Source organism: Ovis aries, chromosome 2 (genome assembly GCF_016772045.2).
Source record: "Ovis aries strain OAR_USU_Benz2616 breed Rambouillet chromosome 2, ARS-UI_Ramb_v3.0, whole genome shotgun sequence".
In the NCBI taxonomy this organism is placed as follows: domain Eukaryota; kingdom Metazoa; phylum Chordata; class Mammalia; order Artiodactyla; family Bovidae; genus Ovis; species Ovis aries.
The window spans coordinates 10,155,743-10,175,221 of NC_056055.1; the positions used below are offsets into that span (position 1 = coordinate 10,155,743).

Sequence of the window (19,479 nt, forward strand, 5' to 3'; positions counted from 1 at the left end):
AAATGTGGAGCCAGGTTGGCTGACCCCAAAGTCAACCTGCAGCTCTAATATGACTCATCACCTCCACCACAGATGCTGGGCTCGCATCTGCCCTTGAAAACCACTTCCTCCATTGGGCAAGGCAGGGCTCAGCTGGGGTGGTGGAGGTTGGGGTTTGGGGTGGGGGGTGGTGTGCCAGGGTTTGCCTCTATCTTAGGATGGCCTTTCCACAGGATTTTCAGAAAGAGCCTGGACAGAAGGCCAGAAGACCCCAACTGGAACCCCCAGCCCATCATTCGCTAGCTGTGAGATCCCAGGTGATCACTGTTGGGGACCAAGTCTGAGAAAGGACAGGAAAGAGCTCTGTGAAAGGGAAAGCAGCTGGACAAAGGGAGAAGCCACAAGATTCCCACCCGGCCATTTGAGCTCCAGGCTTGCCTTTTGAGATGAGGGTGCTCCTCCGAGTTTGGCAAGTTGGCTCAATGCCGGCTTCCAGGAACCCCTGCTCAGCCTCAGTCCAGCTCCTCAGGCAGGCCTGGCTTCTTGACACCCGGAGGCCGGAACCACTGCCCTGCCTCTGCCACTAGCTCAGGGGCCTCCAGGCTGTTTCCCTCCCTGGCCCTCCCTGTGATGGGTTCGGTAAAGTCCAGGAGGAGGGAGGCAGCAGGTACCTTAAAATGGGGAGAGCTCCAGAGACAGATCCCCCCTTCACACTTACTGGCTGGGTGACCTTGAAGCTAACTTCTCTGGCCCCAGTTTCCTTAGAAGTAACATAGCATGCTGGGAGGGGTGACTGAGCGGACATCCACACAGAGCTCAGCCCTGGCCTCGTACACAAAGCGCTCCGTCAACGGCAGCCAGGACCACCGCAGCAGGGCCTGGTTCTGACATTTCCTCCTCTGGATCTCCTCCAACCTTGCCGATGACCCCCTCCTCCGCTCCAGCAGGGGCCTCTCAGCCTGTGTCCTGCTCATCACACCCTGCTCCGGCCCCCTCCCTCATGCACCCCTTCACTCCCTAGGCAACAACCACCGGACGACACCCAGTACCCGCTGCCAGCCCAGACCTGTCCTCTCTCAGAATGTTCTAGGCTCTGTGGACATCAGAACAAGAAAGACATGATCCCTGTCCTGGGGGAGCTCACAAGCTGGAGAGGAAGCCCTGGCGTGAACCAGGTCATCACCCACAGAAACAATCTGAAGAACGCTATGATCCATAACGTGAAGGAAAACTGCAAGAAAACAGAGGGGTGTGTGGAAGAGGCCACCCTGTGAAAGGACCCTGAGGCGGAAATCTGCTCAGGGGGCAAGGCTGGGCTCACAAAGGAGCAAACAGCACAAAGGCCCCGAGCCTGGAGGTGAGCGCCCTTGAGGGCAGAGAGGACACCTGGGTGGTTGGAGCCCAGGCACAGAGAGGGGGCCATTCCTTCCGAATGGCCCACCAGTGTCCCCAACTCGACATGCCCCATTCCAAACTCATGACCTTCCCCCGAGTCCATTCCTCCTCCTGGAGTCTCTGAGTCAAATCACACCCCCACCAGGTGCCCGAACCAGAGGCCTGGGTATCATTCTCTCTTCTCCACTACCCCCATGGCCAATCAACAAATTGTCCTGATTATCTCTCATAAAATCTTAAGAATCTTTCCACTGGGGGAGGTTATGTGTGCGCAGGGACAGGAAGCATTGGGAACGCTCTGTACTTTCCTCTCAATTCCTAAAACCACTCTGAAAAATAAAGTTGATTAAAAAAAAAAGAAGAAGAAGAAGCCACTCTCGCTACCTCCACCGACCACCACCTGCCTCAGTACCACATCATCTGGCCCTGGGACTGACGCTGACTTCCCAGCAGTGGTCCACACCCCTCTGCTCATTCTCTGCATCCTGCCCGAGGAGTCTTCTAAATGCGAATCTGACCCTGTCACTCAGGGTCAGATTGGCTTAAAAACCCTGGTTCCCCAGGTCCCTCCAGACAAAGCGCAAATTCTGTAGCCCTAGAAGAGTCTGGGCTTACCTCTCCCCACTCCCCATCTTAAGTATTAATGATAAATGAATGTATGAATGAATCGGCAACCCAAGAAACTTCATAAACCATCTAAATTGTTATTACTCAAAGTAATAACTCATGAGCCAGCAGCAGCAGTACCCGGGAGCTATTACAAAATACAGAATCTTAGGCCTTAACGAGATTAGAATCCACATTTAAAGATCCCAGGTGATTCATTTGCATATTAAAGTCTGCAAAGTACAGATCCAGCCTATCAGTTCTCAATAAAGAGACATACTTTAGAATCATCTGGGGTGCATTTTAAGAATATCTGTAACTGGATCCAATCCCAGACCTACTGGATAGGAGGCCCAACAAGAGGGCCCAGGCATCTTGACTTTTTTCGACTTTCAACTCCCCCCCCCAGAATTCTGGGGAGTTGCCTCCATTAACAGACAAGGTGACTGAAGCTCAGGGAAGGGAGGCAATACGCCCAAGGTCACACAACAGAATCAGGGCTGGAATCCAGATCAGAACCTGGTATGGTACCAATTCAAATACATGGTGTTCCCTCTGTAAGGAAGCCCATAAAGAAGCAGCAGCCCCTGGCCCACAGTGGGTAGCCATCAAGCCCACTGGAGTCAGCTAGCCCGTTCACGCTCCCTATGAACAGAGGACCAAATGCAGGAGGAGAGAGTGGAAGAAGGAATTTGACAACACACTGAAAATTCTCTGCCCTTGAAGAATCATACCACAAGTCATGGATCTGTCAGGGGCTCAGGAAGGCAGACAACACACAATAGCGGGGAACATACCCATTTTACTGAAAGCAATACTGAGGCACGGCAGAGCAGTAGCTCACCTCCTTCAGAACCTCTTAAGACAAAGCCAACACACAGGGAAGAAGAAGCCCTGAGGACTGAGAAGAGAGGGGACCCCTTTTAGAAACCGTCCCTCCTCTTGGCGCTGCCACCTGGCTGAGTCAGAAGAACATGCCCTCAGGCCTGCCCTGTGGAGCCAGAGATGCAGAGATGCTCGCTCCCCTCTGGATGCCCAGTTTCTCACTGGGCAGTCTTCCCCCCAGCCCTGCAGCCCCAAAGACCCCTTCTAGTTCCAGCCCTCTTCTCAACTGAAAGCCATGTGTGTCGACAGCAAAGTTCCCCAGCGTCTTCCTGACCCCGTGGTAACTGATGCCTCCGCCAGAACGTGAGCGTGGCCCTGTGGGCCTCTCTGGCCCCACCCTGGGTCTCTCTGCTCAGAAACCGGTTCTCCTGTGGGCTCCACCACCACTCCCTTACCCCCGGGCACCTTCCTTCTCTCCCTGATCCGGGTGTGTGCACCTGCGCTTTCTCATTTCCTTATTATCCTGTCCTCCTCAAGTCCACTTCCTGCCCATCCCGTGCAGCCCAGTTAAAGGCTCCCTGGGATGCCCTCGCTAGAGGATTCTCTGCTCTCCTGCCAAGGCCTGGCCTGCACTGCTCGCGTGGCCCTGGGCAGGCTCTGCTTCGGCTCATCAGGACTGTGTCCCAGGCTCACCCACCTCACCCCCACCCTCACCCCCAGAGTTACTCAGCAAATACCTACCCAGCGCCAGCCACGTGCCAGGGCCTGTGCGGGGCGCTGGAGTCCAACGGTGGTAAGACACATGTCTCTCCCTGAAGGCGCTGGGGTCTATGGGTGAGAGCACCAGGTAAAGGCCCATGTCAATCTCCCATCCACCTACCATCATCTCAGGGGGTTATGGACGCACAGAGGCAGCAGGAAAGACTGGGGTGGGTCTTGGAGGAGGTGGGGAAGAGGATAGGAGAGGGTACCCAGGCCAAAGCCAGAGACAACATGGAATATTTGAGGAAGCACAGGTGGTTCTGTGGAGCAGAAGCACGGTTATGTTAAAGAATTCGGACTTTATCCTGAAAGCAATGTTTACTCGGTGTTGTAAAGATAGGGAAGGTGGAGCTAGAGATGGTGAAAGCAGAAAGCAATGGAAAAAGAGGACTGGAGATGGGAAGGGCGAGACCATTCAGTGAGCCTCTACTAGACCGCCAGCACTGTGACAGCTGCTATACACCGCCTCATGTCCAGCCGCATTATGAGGTCAGTATCACTGGCCCCATTCTGCAAATAAGGGATCCAGGACTCAGATAACTTGTAAAACTTATGCAAGTTCAAAAACTGAGTAAGTAGAGGAGTCAGAATGGTCTGCCTGGCTCTAAGCTGCTCTTTCTGTGGCCCCCTGACCTCCTTTCCTGCCCCCTTCACTCCCTCTTCCTCTCTACGCGCCTCTCTGTCTTCAGAAGACCTTACCAAGCTCCCGACCTGGGCCCGGCCAGGCAGTGCTGAGCAATTCCAGACGCCTGATCCCAGTTCTTACCCCCAAGTTAGTGGAGATTGAGGGGAGGGTGTCTGACTCACCCGGTGGGCAGAGGGCTGGTACAGAATCGCCAAACCACCTCCCTCCCAGGGACCCCTTGATGTGTGGGAAGAGTCAGAAGCGTGTGGTTCCTCTGTGATGTTGTACACTAGGTTGAGCAAACAAGGAAGCTCTGCCAAGCCAGGGGGAGCCCAGAGGACACAAATGGCACTGTGGTCAGGAGACAAGGATCTGGACTCAGGCAGGGCAGGTTGAATCCCGCTTCTTAATCGTGTGGCTGAGTCAGTGATGCCTCCCTCCCAGGGATGCTAGTGGGCAGGAGGCAGGACCTGGGGCATAGCCCTGCTCAGCCCATGGCCAGCACCTTCCTCTTGCTGCTCAATTCTCCCTCACGGCAGGCACCAGAGACCAACCCCCAAATCTCAGGCTTAACTCCAAGCAACAGCTTGGAGAATCGGGGAGCACTTTCAGAGCCAGGGGTGGAGGAGAAAAGCCTACTGCTGGTGAAGACCAGGGGTCTGGAGACAGGCAAATCCAGGCTCCTATCCCAGCCCAGCCACCTCCTAGCTCAGTGCCCTGGGGTAGGCTGCTTAACCGCTTCAAGGCTCAATTTTCTCATCTGTGAAATGGTGACAGAGGTAGCAAGTACCTACACCACGGTACTGTTGGGAGACCACCCAGACAGAAGGGCCCCTGGTACGCGGTAGGCGCTCAATGTGTGCGTGCTAAGTCACTTCAGTCGCATCCAACTCTTTGAGACCCTATGGACTGTAGTCTACCTGACTCCTCTGTCCACAGGATTCTCCAGGCAAGAATACTGGAATGGTTTGCCATGCCTTCCTCCAGGGGATTTTCCTGGCCCAGGGATCAAACCCACATCTCTTACGTCTCCTGCACTGGCAGGCGGGTCCTTTACCACTAGCGCTGCCTGGGAAGCCCAGCACATGCTCAGTATACACTTGCAATTGCAAAGAGGTAATCATATCTCCTTCTTTCATCATCATCATCACCTGTCCCCTCCCCTGCATTCCACCCCAGGAGCACGCACTTGACATATTCTGACGCAGCCCTACGGTGGGGGCGTTATTATCTGTACACTTCAGGGCAGAAGATTGAGGCCTATCTGAAAGGCCTTGGAGGCTGGGGGTAGCCGAGCCTGCGCTCAGCTTCCCTTTGGCTAGGTCAGTCCGGCTCACTGCATGGCCCCAGGTCAAGTGACTCCCCTCTCCAAGCCACCCTCTCCCAGAGGGGATCTGTCCAGCTCTGAATCTCAGCCAGCCTGGGAGGGTCTGTTCTCAGGGCCCAAGGCGAGGCCAGGATCCTGGTGGGTGCAGCTAGGGCTGGAAGAGTAGAAAACGCCCCCTTTCCAGAGACCCATCCTCACCCTTGTCTGTCTGTTCCAGTCCCTAAAATACTCCTCATTCAGTGCCTGCAGTGCTGGGGGCATCAGGTTGGGGGACTGGGGTAGGGATGGGGGAGAACACTTGAAGGTTTATCTGGCTGTGGGACTCAGCCGCAAACCTGCAGTCAAAAGTCACTCTCCAAGGCCCCGGGCACCTCCACCTGCTACCTCCACCACTGCCTCCCCAAAGCAGACACCCTGTGTCTCTGCTGGGGCTGATGTCAAGGCTGGGTTTGTCTGGGTTGACTGGCTGCTCCAAACTCACCCCCCTTTCCTGGGGCTCCTGAGTACACTCCGCCTGTTGCTTACCCATCCCCTTCCCTCTGGGACAGTCCCAGCTCCCTCTCCTGCGTGTTCTGTCCCTGCCAACCCACCTCCCCTCTCCCCTCCAGCCGGGCTGAACTATTGGTAGTTCCCCAAACACCGGCTCCTCTCAGGCATCTCTAAACCTGTGCTCACTGCACTTTCTCCCCTCCTCTCTCCATCTGAAAACTCCTACTTATCTTTTAAAATAGCTTACCCACATATGCATTGCCCTTGATTTCTGACAAAGGTGATGGTGACCGACAGTGAGAAAGGATGATCTTTTGAATAAACTGGATATCCACCCAGAGAAAATGAGTCTGGACCTCGGTCTCCACCCTATCTAAGAATCTATTTCGAGTGGATTTTAAAGCTAAATATGAAACATAAAACATCCAGAAGATAACATTGGAAAATATATCCAAAACCTTGTAACAGGCAAAGAAACAGGATTCAATAAATATTTTCCATAGAGACAAAGATTGACAGGTTGGACCACTAAAATGAAAAACTTCTATTCTTCGGAAGACACCCTGAAAAGAGTGAAAAGGCAAGCCACTGAGTGGGAGGAGATATTTGTAATGTGCACGTCCAACAGTGAACACATATCCAGAATATTTTTTAAGCTCCTTTAAATTAATAAGGAAAAAGACGGAGGATCCAACAGAAAACTGGAGGAAAGATTTGAACAGGAACTTTCCAAAAAGATTATCCAAATGGACAATCAACATATGAAAGGGTGCTAAACCTCACTCGTCACCAAGGAGATGCAAATAAAAGCCACAATTAGACGTCACAATAGCTATTGTCAAATCTGTTGGTAAGGACGGGTAGCAACAGGTGTTCTAAGTTTGTTTGAAGAGGGTGTACTGGTGTCACACTTCAGAAGATTATACAATGGAATCTACTAAAGCTAATTACATATAACTTTATGACTCAGCAATTGCAAACCTTAGGTATTTGCCCAACAGAAAAGTATATTATAGTGCACCAAAAGACATGCACGAGAATATCCTTAACAGTACCGTTCATGACGACCGTCAACTGGCAACAACCCAAATGTCTGTCAGTGATAGGACAGATACAGTCACACAACGGAATTCCACACAGCAATGGGGCTGAGCAAAATAAGACCACGTCCAACAACACTGACAAACTTCACCATCAAAATGCTGCTCCAAAGAAGTCGGCATGAAAGAACACACACTCAAGGATCCCCCGGATACAAAATTCAAAACAGGCAACACCAACCACTCAATGAGAGGAGTCAGGACAGGAGCACTCTTTGGGGTGGTAGTGACTGAGGTGGGCGGCAGCTAGGGGGTGGGGGAGGTTTCCAGGGTACTAGAATGTTCTGTTTCTTGACCTGGGGAGTTTGTTCACTTTGTGATAATTCATCAGCTACATACTTCCATCCTTGAAACGAAAGACGTAATTTAACGTTGCAACTTAAATTTTATTTAGAAAGCAAATAAAAGCCCTCATCCCAGGGTCTGATGGCACCTTCCAACTGATGCCTCCCTGTCCTCCCTCCAAAAGCTGCTATACCACCTTCTGTTCAGCAACTGCCTGCTCTGTGTCGGGTCCCGTGCCAAGCGCCTCACTCCACAGCATCTCATCCAACAACAGCCACCGGTAAAGGAAGGTGCCAGGGGCACCCCCATGGCTCCCATGACTCAGTGCCAGCGTGCAGGAGCCCTCCCTCCACACACATCATCTCATACCCCCGTGAGGCTGAGCCCTTGCCTAAGGAAACGCAGGCACCGAGAGGCTCTGGGTCTTGCCCCACTGCAGAGTGGGGAGTCCCGAGCCCAGGTACCTGCACACAACATTACACAGCCTCCCTAAGATAAGCCGGAGCATGTGGCTGCAGACATAGAGGTGATTCCTATGGCTGAGTTAAAAATCATCGCTCCACCCTGGAGGGGTGGGCACACTGGGATGGAGACCTGCTCCTTCGATGGACATCCAGATGTGCCTCCAGATTCAGTCTCACCTCCTGCAGGAAGCTTCGCTGGGGCTCCTGGGCTGGGTTGGAAGTTTCCCCGGGGTTTCCCCTCCCCAGGCCTCCCCACTGAAGCTGTCTCGTTACCATCCATTACATACCCATTCCCGGCACTAGACTGAAGACTGGAACTGTACCTCCAGCCCTTGGCCAGTGCATGGTACATCATAGGCATCTGATACACGCGGAAGGAAGGGACGGAGGGTGGGGGCAGAGAATGTAATTACAGAGCCGCTATTTGAATCAACAGGGAACTTCATGAATTGAGGTCTGAGTAGTGGAGGTTTCAGAGCTCTGCGTGGACACAGTTAAAACCATTAACCTGAGGAGCAGGATAGACACACCACCTTCCATTCCATGTTCCCCTGTGTGGTGGTCTCCAGCCTTTTATTCCAGCCACCTGGTTCCCAGAGGCTCTGCCCAGCTCTTCCTCTGCCTCTCCCCTGCCCCCTACCCTCTGCCACCCTGCCCAGAGTTATCTGAGTCACCAAGAGGCAACCCACTCCCATAATCTTGCCTGGAAAATTCCATGGAGGCAGGAGCCTGATGGGCTAGCTACAGTCTATAGGGTCACAAAGAGTCGGACACGACTTAGCAACATCAACCCCACCAAGAGGTAACCAAGGATACCATAGAGAGCTGGGGCTACGTGGGGGAGGGTGCGCCTGGTTCCAAATAACTCACCGCCACCCCCCTCACCTTCCTAAGTTGGGAGCCGCTGACAGTTTTCCGGCAGCAGCCCGAGCCCCAATACCAGGTGCTGGGAGGCCAGCCCACGGTAGAGGGGGAGGGGAGAAGCCTGGGCCCTCTGGAGCAGAGGGCACACCTGGTGGCTCTCCACACATCTGGAGCTGTGACCTAGGCCCCTCACCAGAGGAACAGTCTCCTGGGACCCCTTCCCCTCTCCTCCATGCCTGCAAGCTCCAATCTCTCAAGCAGCTCATGGCCCCAGCCCACCTCTCCCCCAGTCCTGCCCTCACCCAGCTGGTTGTGCAGGCAAAGGTGGTGGCTTCCTGGGGCTGAGCCTGGCTGGCCTGCTGTGAGCGGCTCCAGCCTCTCCAGGCTTGGCGGGCTAAGCCATAAGCAGCCTGTTTATCCCTGGGAGGAATGACGGTTTTCCCTGAGCAGTGACATCTTGGATACGGCCTGGCTCCACAAACAACAACAAACCTCCCAGCCTCAGCCCGGGATCCAGCTTGAAGGAGAAGGCTTCTGATTAGAAGGGCCTGAGGAACAGGTTGGGGGCCACTTCCCCAAGAAGCCCAAGCCTGGCCTTGACTGATGACTCTCAGGACCCAGGAAGAGGAGAGGGTGTGCAGGGGATGGAAGAGTCTCTGGATAGCAGGAAGGAGCCTGGCAATACCTGGTGCAGTCCCTGGTTGCTCCAAAGGGGAAATTGAGCCAGAGAAAAAAGATTGGCCTGAGATGATCCAGCTGCAGGGACCAGACTGCGCCTTGGTCTCCAGCCTGTTGGCCAGGCCAGGGCTTTCTTTACCATACATGCTGCTTTTCCAGAGGAAAAAGCCAGTAATGTGGGGGTCCTGGAAAGGAATGTGTCACTAAGGGGGTCCCCCAAAAGTGAGCACCAAGATGAAAGCCAGGTGCTCTGAGTCATGCAGCTGGTGTGATGGAGAGAAACCTGAGTGGGGGACCTGCAGACCTGGGTTCTTGTCCCCGCTGTGCCACTGAGTCGCATGGAACCTCAGGCAAGTCCTTCTTGGCCTGCCTCAGGCCCGCATCTGGCCAGAAAGTAAATACACTCAGCTATTCTGGGGCCTTGGGAGACAAAACGGAAGTGGCTCTCAGGGTCCCCAGGAACCTAGCGGAGCGTGGGCACTCCCTCAGCTGTATGTCTTTTGGGGAACCAGGCAGACCACTGGTTGAGAACCACACACCACCCCTCAACCCTCCGATCCACCTCCCTGGTTGGCACCGTCCCGGCGGAGCCCAATCTGAGCTCTAAGCTGCTGTAGTCTATGGGAAAGACCAGAAGCACTGCATTCAAACCAGCTGGGGCTTGTCCCTTCCACCCTCCATGGCCCAGGCCATAGTGTGGACACCACACCACCCAGCCTAGCCCAGCCCAGCCCAGCATGATCCCTGAGCGGGCTTTCCCTGTGGGCTCAACCAGGCTGAAGCCAATGTTTTCCCTGCCTCATCGCCTATCAAATCCCATCCCCCAACCCTTGGCCATCCCGATGTGAAGAAACGAGGGCCCCTCCAAAGGGGCTCCTCACTGGAGCCCGCATTGGTAGTGCCCACTGTCTGCCAGGCAGAGCTGGGAGATGAAGAGGAACAGCTGACTTGGACATCAGAGCCTGTCCTCAAGGAAACCCACCTGAGCCCTTTTCTATCACACTCAGAGCCCCAGGCTGGACCCTTAGGACCAAAGGATGAATCAGGTTCAAACCCCACGTTCATAAGACATGAAGCAAGCACAGTGGGTACCACCAGCACTGGACATATGCCAACTGCAGTGTTTGCTCTAGCTAGGGCAGGCTGGGTAGGATTAAGACCTGGAGAGAGGAGAAGAGAAGAGATGGGCTTTCCGGGCAGCAGGGACAGCATGCGCAAAGGCAAGAAAGCAAGGAAGTGGGGTGGTTTCACTAACACTGATGATCAAAAGCCCCCTTGACCAACTCTGGTTCAAAGCCCTGCTGACATTCCCCACAGGGGGGCCACTCACCTCAGCTGCCTCCATCTTCACCAGCCCCCCACCCCCGGGTGCAGCAGATGCCAGGCTGGGCCAGGAGCGGGCCCTGCTGTGGAACTTGGCTCCCCAAAGGGCCCGCCCTGGGCTAAGCCTTGCAACGTGCTAGGGCTGGGGAAGAGGGGAGGTGCCCCTTCGCTGGGTGTGGAGGACTCAAGGGGCCCCGGTGGAAACTTTGACTGTGGCCGCAGTGCCCTGGCTGGGATCCCACGGGCACTGGCGGGGCAGGCACTGCGGCTCCCTCCTTCCAGGAGACAGACCCAGTCCAGCCGTGAGGACAGGGGAGTCTGATGGCCCCAGCTGTGAGGCCTGAGGGTTGGCAGCATGATGTGGCGAGCTTTTGGTGAGGGACCTAGTGGCTCCATACGTAGCTAGGCATCTCAAGCCAGGAGTGGCAGACTCCAGACTGAGAGTCATCGCTGGGGTCGGGGTGATGACACCCACATACCTGGTCCTTGCTGTTCCAGGAGGCAGACATCCTCCAACCTGGTCTGGCCGGAGGCCTGCCGTGTGAACTGAGCCCCTCCACTCTGCACCTGGCTCTCCTCGGCCCTGAGCTCTCAGGGCAGAAGGATTCTTCTCGGACACCTCAGGACAAGAGCAGAGATGCGGGCTCTCTCCACGTTGACAACAGAATCAGCCTCTGCCTGCTCACAGCACCTAACTCTGCAGGGTGAGCCGGTCCCTAACACCCTTCCTCACAGGTCTCAGTGAGAAGCAAAGGGAGCAGGCGCGAGACCTTCCCCAAGGGGCTCGGGAGGCAGAGCATCTCTATCTCTGCCTGGACTTTCAGTGGACATTTCAGCAGACGCCTCAGGGATCAGCCACCGCACCCCTCTTCCCAGACCAGCCCCCCGAGACCACCACCTCCTTCCCCTCATGGAACTCGGCAAGAACAGCCATCCTGGTGCCTGGTTGGTGGTCAGCACCACGGGCTGAGAGCTCCCTCCCCACTCAGAGTCCCGACTTCTGGTCACCAAACATTCCTTTCTCTCAGCAAGAAAAGCCGGCTGACCAGTCTAGAAGTGGTAGCAGCACAGAGTGCAAGCACGCCCCACCCCTGCAGGGTCCCCACCCGCTGAGACAGACAGACAGACACACACACACACACACAGAGCTGCCTCAGAGCAGAACATAACATGGTTGGGTTGCAACATGCCTATCAATGGCTGCCCTGGGGAAGAAACAATAGAAACAGGGGCACGGGGTGGCCTGGACAAGAGCCCCCAGCCCACCACACACGCACCCTGGCACCCAGGCACCTACCCAGCACACTCCAGCAGGGACCCGGGGACTCCTGGCTGCCGCTCCTGCCAGCCCGCCCGCCCGGCTCTCCGCCTGGCTCCTCCCGCAGGCGGGCAGGCGGGCGGGCGGCCGTGACTGTGGCAGCTCCCGGCGGCCGTGTCAAGCAGCTGCCTTCCCCAGACAGAGCTCCTTTGTGTCAGCAGAGCTATTTATGGACTTACCCAAGTTCCCCAGGGGAGCGATACCTGCTGGGAAAAGCAGAACCAAATGACCAGGTTCCACTTCGTACATCTAGGTAGCCGTTTTCAAAACCCTTGCATCACTCGTCCCTCCTCCTCTTCCTCCTCCTCTCTGCCCTCCTCCTCTTCCTCCCCCTCCTCCTCCAGCGCTCTTCCCAAACACACACCCGGTCCAGCCCGTTGCCGCCACTCTAGAGAGAAGCTGAATTTCTTTCTTCCATCAAACAGAAAACTCTGTAATTTCCCAACACACTTTCATCCAAGCAGGAGTCCGGGATATCTTAAGGAAGAGTCCGCCACCCCGTCCTTCAGCTGGCAAGGGGCCCAGCGGCTCCTTGGATGACAGGCTCACAAGGACCAGCCCTGACTCCCCAGCCGCGCCTGTCCCCAGGACTGGGGCTGCCCCCACCCCGCCCCCGTCAAACCCCCGGAGTGCTGCTCTAGAGAGAGAGGTGTCCACTGCTCACGGCGGCAATCCCAGGCACTGAGGATCCCAAGCCGACTGCACCCCCACACACATCCTGAAGGCTCCCCCAGCTGGGGCATCCCAACCCACTGGCCGCAGCTCTGGGCTCCCCCAGCAGGGGCAGGATGGAGCCAATCACCGAGGCTTTCCAGGCACACCCCCACCCCTACCCCAACCCGCCTCTCATCCCAGTGGGCGGCTGCAGTTTAACCCAGGGTCCAGCAGCCAACACGCACTGACTCTAAGAACACCACGGCCCCTGCTGCGGGGGAGCGGCTGCTTCAGTCACCTCCCGACCGAACCATCAGCGCAGCCCAACACATATGTTTTTATTTAGCACTTTTGTGTGCCATGTCTGGACAATCAGAGGTGGACAGAGACCTTGGGGCTTCCTCCCTGCCCCAGTACAGGGGCTGAAAGGGGCATGTTACAATAGCCCAAGAGTAAGGATCACAAGCGAAGGAGATGTCCCTGTCAGAGGGACCACGGGAGTGGGAGGATGGGGGGCAGCAGGCGAGGGTCCCCTGTTCAGGTTCCAGCTCCAGCCCTGGCTGTCCAGACATGACTGAGCAAGTCCATACCCATCTCTGAGCCTGGGTCTCCTCATCTGTGAAATGGGACTGACAACCTTTGACCTGCCCACTTGTGGGGTTATTAGAGGATTCAATGATTGTGGGGCAGGGACTCTTCTGAGAGTCTGGCCTTCATTAATTCATTTAATCCTCGTCGACACCTCATGAGGCAGGTGCCAGTATTACCCTATTTACAAAGGACCCAAGGTGGGGAATAGTAGTGGAAGCTGCCCCCAGCTTGTTTGAAGACCAGTAAGATTTGCAGGAGCTTCCCAGGTGGCGCTAGTGGTAAGAACCCACCTGCCAATGCAGGATACATAAGAGACATGGGTTCAATCCCTGGGTTAGGAAGATCCCCTGGCGAAGGGAATGGCTACCCACACCAGTATTCTTGCCTGGAGAATCCCATGGACAGAGGATTCTGACCGGCTATGGTCTGTGGGGTTCACAAAGAGTCGGACAGGACTGAGTGCTTAAGCACAGCACAGATCCAACTCCAGGATGCCCACTCGGAACCACTGCAGGAAGCTGCCTTGCCAGCGCAAAGCTATTTGATGGTGAGGCTATAGCTGCTGCAGACGCTTGTCTAATGTCCTCAAACACACCATGGACTGTGCCTGAGGCTCCAGTCAGGGATGTCTGTTCCACAGCCAGTTCCAACCTGAGCACGCTAACCAGCCTCACGGCCAGCTCCCTGGATGTCAGCCCAGAAAACAGAGCAGGAGCCCCGTCCTCTTTTCCACCTCGGCCACCCTGGGCCGAAGCGCTCTCCCTCTGCCTCCTGCTCCCCCTAAGTGAATCTCAGTGCCCCTGAATGCCTGCCTCTGCCTGCCTCGCGGCCCCTGTCTCCCACTCTCTAATCCTGCCTCTCTCACATTTTAAGAGCATACTCATGCATGCTGACATAAGAAAACATCCTTTATTAGGGTCAACTCCAAACAGCCCTCACCTGAGCTGGGCACTTACACTCCCCCAGGAACACTTCGTCTTGTCCCTGGGGGCTGAGCCAAGGCAGTCCTTGCAGACCCCAGGAACCTTCCAGATTGAAAGACTATCATTTGCCAGGTTCCTGGGAAGCAGGGCCCACTCCTGTCCTGGAAAACCAAGGAGGTGAGTCTTAGGAGATGGCCAGTTCTAATGGGTGACTGACAGTTCCCAAGAGGGAATTTCTGGCGCTTGGGATAGGATTTCTCAGTGTGGAGAGCCTGAATATAGGGTCTTCCTTGAGATGAGAGGAGTCCCTGAGTTCAGCTGAGTCTTCACTTCTCAATCAACATAAAGTTTCAAGCGCCAGCTACAGGCCGGGCTCTGTGCTGGGCCATGGGGCTGGGGTGGAGAACTGGCAGACCAGGACCCTGTCCTCACCAAGCCAGAGGACATCCGGCGCACAGTCAGACTAGCAAGCACATCATCAGATACTGTGTCAGAGCAGCCCTGCCAACCCAGGGCTCTGAGTTGGGAACAGATCCAGGATGCATCCATCAGTGCTCTGGACCACTAGGATGATGATGAAAGGGCACAGCAGGAAAGTGCTCTGAGGCCCAGGAGGAGGCCAGGCCGGCCTGGGAGAGCACCTAGTGCCTGAGGAGCCCAGGGGACCACTGCCCTCTGCCTCCTCACAGGTCCAGACCCACAGAGCACACGGCCCCTCACTGTGTGCAGCCTGGGCAGAATGACACAGTCACTGTCAGTCAGGCCACCTAAACCAGAAGGACCCCTGGAGATCTTTCATTCCTATTCCCTTTTTACAGCCAGTGAAGCTGAGGCTCAGAGAGGGTAAGTGACTTTCCCAAGGAAACAGAGCGAGTGAGTGACAGGGCCAGGACCAGAGCTCGCCAACTCCCAGCCCAGCGCTTCTCCTGTCGCATCCTAGTGCCTCTCAGTTCAATTCAGCCGTTCAGTCGTGTCCGACTCTTTGTGACCCCACGAGCCACAGCACGCCAGGCCTTCCTGTCCATCACCAACTTCCGGAGTCTACCTAAACCCATGTCCATTGAGTCAGTGATGCCATCTAACCATCTCATCCTCTGTCATCCCCTTCTCCTCCTGCCTTCAATCTTTCCCAGCATCAGGGTCTTTGCAAATGAGTCAGTTCTTCGCACCAGGTGGCCAAAGTATTGGAGTTTCAGCTTCAACATCAGTCCTTCCAATGAACACCCAGGACTTATCTCCAGACTGGTTGGATCTCTTTGCAGTCCAAGGGACTCTCAAGAGTCTTCTCCAACACCACAGTTCAAAAGCATCAATTCTTCTGTGCTTAGCTTTCTTTATAGTCCAACTCTCACATCCATACATGACTACTGGAACCCTCAGATCTACATAAATGATGGTGCTGTTCAGGACAGGAGGATCTAGGGAACATTGAGATCCAGGTGGCCCACAGGGTCAGCACCTGGGCCCTCAGAGCCTGGGCCCCATTCACTGACCTCCATATTTTATTTAACAAACACCTATTTGACACTTAGGTTGTGTCAGCACTGCGCAAAGCACTTCCCGATTACTGACTCACGAAACCTCCATAACCCTATTAGCTATGATGTCTGGTGTCCCCATTTAGTTGTTTAGGTGTTTAGTCACATTCAACTCTGTTGCAACCTCATGGACTGTAGCCCGCCAGGCTCCTCTGTCCATGGGGATTCTCCAGGCAAGAATACTAGAGTGGGTTGCCATGCCCTCCTCCAAGGGATCTTCCCGAACCAGGAATGGAACCTGTGTCTCCTGAATTGGCAGGCAGATTCTTTACCACTAAGCTACCCAGGAAGCTCATCCCCATTTTACAGAGAGGTAAACAGAGCCAAAGAGATGATTAAACCTGTTTAAGGTCATCAGTAGGTACAGAGCCACGGATCGAACCCAATCCGGAACAGAGCCCTCCGGCTGTGTACCGAGAAGCCTGCTGGCTACACAGCCCAACCATAAAGGCAAACATCTCACTGTTCAGACAAGCTGGCAGCAGCTTCCAGGGCTAGGACCAGGGAGGGTTAGCAGGGAGCTAGTGAATGTGCACCTCCCATTTTAAGAGGGGCGGCACCCACAGGCTCCAGGGAGGCCCCCTGGGAGGCGCAGCAGCAGCGGGATACAGCCCATATGCCCTGGCCAAGCCGCGGCCCTGCAGTCGGACCACAGCATGGCTCCCTCCCTCTGTCTTCCCTCACTGCCTTCACTGTGTTAAGCCTGGGACATCTGGAACTGTGTTTGCAAGACCCTGTCCTGAGCCTCAGGCAGATGGAAACCCACCCACCTTCCTTCCCCACACAGCCTCCACCTGGGGGAAATGGGGCCTTGGCAATACCTTCCTCAAAAAAAACACAAAAAATAAGAGGGTACCTGCCGAAGGCTATTTAATGAGCTTTCCCGTCCTGGCTTCTGATGCAAAGTCCACTGGGATTTTATTCCAGGGTGGGGAGGAGAGTGATGTCACTCGGCAGAAACAGGGCACCAAGCCAAGGGAGGCGGGGCCCCAGGAATTTCAGAGCGGGTGACAGACAAAGACCACCCCCAGTCCCCACCGGCAGAGGCTCAGGCTTTTCATTCCTCGGACAATGAAGGGGCCAGGCCTGTGTCATGGGTGACGGGGGTAGTGGGAGCCAGGGCCCCCATACAGAGGCCCCGCTTTCTACAGAACCCTGGCCTCCTCCAGCCTGGGACAGAAGAGACTGATGGCCCTGGGCTGCCCTGGGCAACTGTGGAATATCTGTAAACGCCCCTCCAGTCCAAGCTCTGAATTTGTTCACCCACTTAGGGAGTTCTGGGCCTTTAACTCACTGGGTCTCAGAGCCTTGCTTTGGGCATCTACAAGTCTCCATGCACAAAGGCCATCCCCACAGAAGAGTGGGCCAAGAGACAGTTACTGATTATTTCAGTAACTACTGAATCCTTGTCATGTGCTTGGAACTATAGGCACAGACAGAGAAGCAGCCTGCTCCTGGGCTCTGACTCGGAGGGTGGGTGGTGACTTAGGTGCTGAGACTTCAAACAGGAACTCTTCTGCCGTGTTCTGGCCTCTCTGGCCCTAACACCAGGGCAGAGGACACACGCTTCTACCACTTGCTAAGGGCATGCTCCTGGCTCTTTCTGGGGGCACTTGCCTTATTCTTGGGGGCACACGCTGCAAGTAGGGGGCTGGGGCAGGACAGAGCAAGCATCCATCCTCAGGTTCAAATCCAAAGGGAGTTCTGGACTGTAGTCTGCAGAACCCAGGGCAGGTCCCTTCCCTGTTATGGGTCTCAGTCTTCCATCCCTAAAAAGAGGCTGGAGATGGGGGTCCAGTAGGCCCCTGGGTCTACTCCTCCCCTTCAAAGTCAGTCCCAGGCTCCACAAGTTCCTCCCTAAAGGATTAGGTTCCAGCAGTGGTATTTATAAAGAGCACAGACTTTGCAAACTCCCAAAATTTGAGTGTGAGTCATCTTGGGCAAGTCACTTTAATGTCTGTGAGCCTCGGATTCCTAATCTGTAAAATGGGGCTATTACTGCCAGCCTCGGTGGGCCCTGTGGGAGAACAAGTGAGGTAGTGCTCGTGAATGCCTGGCACTCAATAAATAAGAGCTATCGCTACTGTCGTATTATCATTACTGCTATCGCCTGGAGAATCCCATGGACGGAGGAGTTTGGTGGGCTACAGTCCACGGGGTCGCAAAGAGTCAGACACGACTGAGTGACTTTTTCACTTTCACTTTCATCATCTATCAAAGGACAGAACTGATTTGGAGTGGGTTGGTGAAGAGAGTAATGTAAAATGCGAAAATAGCTGTTGAGGGTCAGATAGGTGAAGGCCTAACATGGGGCTTGGTTCGACTAACAGCTGATAATCACTAACGTTTATTGAGCAACAAGCTATCATTATTCCCAACCTACAGATGGGAAAACTAAAGGCAGAAAGGTTACATGGCAAAAGCATGGCAAAAATGGCAGCATGGCGCCAGGGTGTACGCTCTTAAGCTGTGTGTCCTGCCCTGACTCGTGTTCCCCAAATGTCTCTGCTCTTGCTGTCGGGCTCTTCCTCAGAAGCATCAGGCAGCAAGGTCAATCTCCAGTTTGTTCATGGGAACTGCATCTCCCAACCACAGCGAGGGGGAAGCCCACGTGCAGCAAAAGCCAGGAGTCCAAAGTCTCCCAGCAGAGCTGGTCCTTAGAACTGCGGCCGGCCGGCTTCTGCCTCCAGCCCACAGCACGCGTGACAAGTCACCTCAGCGGCATCAGCCTGACCTTGGGTGGCTACACTATCTTCTTTCCTGGCTCCAGTCCAACCAGCCACTCGTCCGCCTGGGATTTCAGGCTTTGGGGAGGAATCCTCGACCCACTGGGCTTGCGCCAGCTCCAGGGTCAGGCCATCTTGACCACTGGAGTTCCTGGGAAGTGTTTGGCACAGACTTAGAGGCCAACTCTGTGACCCTGGCTGCTGCTGCTGCTAAGTCGCTTCAGTCGTGTCCGACTCTGTGCGACCCCATAGACGGCAGCCCACAAGGCTCCCGCATCCCTGGGATTCTCCAGGCAAGCACCCTGGAGTGGGTTGCCATTTCCTTCTCCAATGCATGAAAGTGAAAAGTGAAAGAGAAGTCGTTCAGTCGTGTCCGACTCTTAGCGACCCCATGGACTGCAGCCCACCAGGCTCCTCCGTCCATGGGATTTTCCAGGCAAGAGTATTGGAGTGGGGTGCCATCGCCTTCTCTGGACCTTGGCTGCTAAACGGCGTTAATCCCTGGACTCCCCCAAGTTAAGCGCTTGCTTGGACTGTTAGGCCTAAAGCCAAATTACCAAAACAGAGGGTCAGCAGTTGTAAGACTGGCCTGAAATGCTGGCTTTGCTGCTGTTTAATGCAAGACCTGGGGCAAGGTCAGGCCCCTCTTTGGGCCTCAATTTCCCTGTCTCTAAAATGGGTACAGGGGTTGAATGAGATCAGATCCACCCAGCATGCAGTCTGCAGAATGCACTGGTCCATGAGCTGCTTGTTACTGGTTTATAATAAGATAAGCAACAAAGTCAACAGTGTTTGGAAACTTCTGTAGTAACTTGACATGGCTGTGACATCCAAGTACAAGACCGTGGACTGGCCAGATTGAAGAGGTACAAAGCCGGGTTTCCGCGCTGTCAAACCCAGGAGAGATCCTACTCAGTGCAAGTTTTAACTAAGTACAAGGCTCTTCACCGCAGGTGATTTAAGAAGCCCTGGTGGAAGTGATGCTCTTTCTATGAGAACTCACTAAC

General features: G+C 54.9%; 1 protein-coding gene and 1 long non-coding RNA gene across 19 annotated transcripts in view; one reads left to right on the forward strand and one right to left on the reverse strand.

The window, feature by feature from the left end:
• Positions 1 to 19,479, reverse strand: part of RGS3 (regulator of G protein signaling 3) — a 136,387-nt gene that overhangs the window by 21,313 nt on the left and 95,595 nt on the right. The window contains exons 1-3 of one of the 17 annotated variants that reach the window (XM_042242860.1): positions 12,405 to 12,794; positions 12,220 to 12,243; positions 3,547 to 3,633 (exon numbers count right to left, since the gene is read on the reverse strand). The exons of 3 other annotated variants lie outside the window; for them this stretch is intronic. In XM_042242860.1, coding sequence (XP_042098794.1) covers positions 3,547 to 3,609 — 63 coding nt within the window. In that variant the 5' untranslated portion in view covers positions 3,610 to 3,633; positions 12,220 to 12,243; positions 12,405 to 12,794. Of the gene's footprint in view, positions 1 to 417; positions 1,211 to 3,546; positions 3,634 to 4,374; positions 4,474 to 11,201; positions 12,315 to 12,404; positions 12,795 to 16,602; positions 16,656 to 19,479 lie in introns of those variants that run through there. 13 more of the 17 variants (XM_042242861.1, XM_042242864.2, XM_060408878.1 and 10 more) reach the window with 13 other exon arrangements.
• LOC121818586 (uncharacterized) lies at positions 3,930 to 7,548 on the forward strand. Of its 2 annotated transcripts, XR_006058559.2 has the most exons (3): positions 3,930 to 4,056; positions 5,132 to 5,308; positions 6,289 to 7,548. It is a non-coding gene; the product is annotated as an uncharacterized LOC121818586 (long non-coding RNA). The 2 variants fall into 2 exon arrangements; XR_009599112.1 differs by having other exon boundaries at positions 5,132 to 7,548.